This window comes from Monopterus albus, unplaced genomic scaffold (assembly GCF_001952655.1).
Source record: "Monopterus albus unplaced genomic scaffold, M_albus_1.0 scaffold284.1, whole genome shotgun sequence".
Lineage (NCBI taxonomy): Eukaryota > Metazoa > Chordata > Actinopteri > Synbranchiformes > Synbranchidae > Monopterus > Monopterus albus.
This window is the reverse complement of record NW_018128164.1, coordinates 319,748-322,843: the sequence shown is the minus strand read 5'-3', so window position 1 is coordinate 322,843 and position 3,096 is coordinate 319,748. Positions and strand designations below refer to the sequence as shown.

General features: G+C 41.3%; 1 protein-coding gene across 6 annotated transcripts in view; it reads left to right on the top strand.

Annotated features, from left to right (window-relative positions):
• Positions 1 to 3,096, top strand: part of LOC109973208 (ubiquitin carboxyl-terminal hydrolase 22) — a 23,877-nt gene that overhangs the window by 12,668 nt on the left and 8,113 nt on the right. For all 6 annotated transcript variants that reach the window (XM_020622618.1, XM_020622615.1, XM_020622616.1 and 3 more), the window contains 3 exons: positions 74 to 206; positions 1,723 to 1,836; positions 1,938 to 2,039. In XM_020622618.1, the coding sequence (XP_020478274.1) occupies positions 74 to 206; positions 1,723 to 1,836; positions 1,938 to 2,039 (349 nt within the window). The remainder of the gene's footprint in view (positions 1 to 73; positions 207 to 1,722; positions 1,837 to 1,937; positions 2,040 to 3,096) is intronic.

The following is a 3,096-nucleotide window of genomic DNA, read 5'->3' as shown; positions in this document are numbered from 1 at the left end:
GACATGTCTATTCCTTTTCCCCTCTGTCCCTACCCTGATCCCCCACCCCCACCCCTTGGGCCTTTCTTTCCAGGCCAAGTCGTGTATCTGTCACATGTGTGGCGCTCACCTGAACCGACTCCACTCTTGTCTCTACTGCGTCTTTTTTGGCTGTTTTACGAAGAAACACATCCACGAGCACGCAAAAAACAAGAGACACAATCTAGGTAAGCCACAAACTCAATCACTCCCTCTTAATTATGCCAGAAATTATTCAAGAATTGGTTTATTGTTTGGAGTATGGAAACAAAACTGTATCATGAATCTAAATACTAACAAAAAAAAAAAATCTTATCGAGCCCTTCATGTCAGTCTTTACATGCACCCTGTGACCCACTGCAGCATCAGCTATCATCAGTGAAGGATTACAGCATTACTTTGGGCAGCTTCCTCCTCTGAGCAGACTAGGAGCTGAACCTCTTTCTCACTGCAGCATATTATTACCATTCTGGAGTTAAGACAGTTAAATGTCATGGGTTTAAGTTACTACACTCTCCTTCATACAGCAGCAAGGAAGGGGTGTGCATGGATAATCCCCAGCTACCAGAAAGCCTAGTTTTAACCTCACATGCTAATTATCCTAAACAAGGCAGTGGTACTAATGAGAACGATGTTGATATTACCCTGACGAGAACAACTATATATGGAAAGAGGGTGGCTTGTAGTTGTTTGATTGTCTTTAATTAATTTAAAGCTGTGTCTTCTCCACCTCCAATCAAATTAATCCAAACTCTCCAGTCTGCTGCTCTGCTAAATAGCAAACTTCCTCCTTAAGGTGCCTTTCACGTCTTGTTCACCTTCTTTTCCTAACATCACTCTTCAGGACTACTTTTATATCTCCTTCCTGTCCTTTTTCTTTTTTAGCTAGATCATTCTCTGGACCCCCTTTACATCATTTTCTCCTGTTTGTTCATATCCATATCCTCTCTTTGTTTTTCACTAAAGTGAGCAGGCTTTCTGATTTATGTCGTGTCTTTGTCTTGTGCAGTACTCGTCGTCTATCCTCTTCCTCTTGCTGCCACTTGTGTTGCACTCATTTTTCATTCTTAACTGGGTTATTGTTGTCCACAGAGCAGTATCCTGCTCAGTGTAACCAAATGTGACCATGCTTTATCAGAGAAAAGGGTGACATCAAAAGATCTTGTTTTTTCCAAACTAATTTGTGGTTTTCTTCTGCGTTATGCATTTCTGTGTTCTTGTACCCCATGCACACAAACACACAAAAAACATGGCACTGTGACGGCAACGTAACATACACCAGTCAGGTTTTCTACATGATGTGTTAGCTCATTTTGTCAGTGTGGGTAGTACTGAAAACATAAAAATGTCTGATTTAGCTAAAAATAGGTTGTCACGGCAACAGAGATGAGGTATTGTTGCTGTGGAGTTTGAGAATGGAAGAGAGTGATGTGTTAGTTGAAAGCACAGGTTGGTGGAGGAAGAAAAATACACCTGTTCTATCACTGCTCCACACATATCTGCTATAATTGTTCAGTGCAGCAATGAGATGGAAATATTGTGGTGAGTGAAAAATGCAGGATGAAGAAGGCACTTGTCTTGAGGCTGGCTGCACCTATGAGGTTGGACAGTAAAAACCCAATATGTATTACTGTGCTGGAAAAAAATCTGTTTGTAATTACAGTGCAATCTCACATTCTCCCCCCCTTTCTCTCCTGCTTCTAGCGATAGACCTATTATACGGTGGAATATATTGTTTTGTATGTCAAGACTACATATACGACAAAGACATGGAGCAAATTGCCAAAGAGGAACAGAGGAAAGCCTGGAAATTGCAAGGTATAGCATTTTGTCTTCTGTCAGAGAACGTGATGCAGCTTTTGAAACAAGGCCATCTGATATCTCACTTCTGTCTTATTTGTTTTTCTTTGTGTCCTCAGGCATAGGGGAGAAATACACAACATGGGAGCCGACAAAGAGGGAGCTAGAATTATTACGACACAATCCAAAGCGGAGGAAAATCACTACGAACTGTACCATAGGTGGGCAATAGACTGCACTGTTCAGTCTGCTCATCTTAATCAGCACAGCTTTTCATGCCTAGACAGCTGTGCATGTGTGTATGTACATGTGCCTGTGTCACATGTGCACTTGGGATCACTCATGGATTTAAGTGTGATACCTAAGGTCAACAGGACCAGACTGCGCTAAAGGGACTAAACACCACATTCTCACTCTGATAGATGCAACCTGTGTTTTTGTTTCCTCTTTTCCTATATATTTTCTGAGTTTTGTTTGGAATTCTCCATTTTGCCCTTGAATTTGTACATTTATTATCATTATTATTATTGTTGTTATCAATTTTACCCTTCCTTTGGGCCATTCTCTGCTGCCGGTCTCTACCCCTTTATATGCAAACAGCTTGGTTGGTAGTGATGATTGGCCAGCAGACCGTGTGTGTTTTTGTGTGAACGCACCAGGACCAGTTTGAAGTGTTTAAGCTCTCAGTGGGCACTCTCGTCCAGAACCACATTTTGCTCAGTTGGATTGGACCCAAGACCTTGCTGTGTCTCACCTGTTGTACTGGCCATCAGCGGAGCACTGTAGCTTTGCGTTCTCAGTGTCTGAATGAATCCATTCACAGCTTTAGAGTCTGCTCCAGGATACACACAGCTTTTCTGGCAGATCTGACCTAATACCACATTGTTAATTTGATGCACACACACACACCAACACAAAAAAAAAAACAGAATCTGAAAGTGCCAGTGGCTCTTAGTGCTTACCTAGGTGTGGTTTCATAGGGGCCTGCAGCTAACTTAAAAATAGAAAGTGATAAACATGTCCATCACAATGAAAGCCTAAGGTCATGTTTGTTTTGTCTGACCAGTAGTCATATACCCAAGAGATATACAGTTCCTTCACATAAGACAAAAAAGCAACAGCTCATCACAATGGGGGTATGTAACTCGGTAAGATTTGGCATTTTTGCTTCATAAATAACTTTAGTTATGATTATTGATTCTCAGTGTAGTGATTTTCCACCCATCTGTATTGATTGTATATGTGGTTCTTTTGGCATCTGCTTCAAAAGTTCACTGC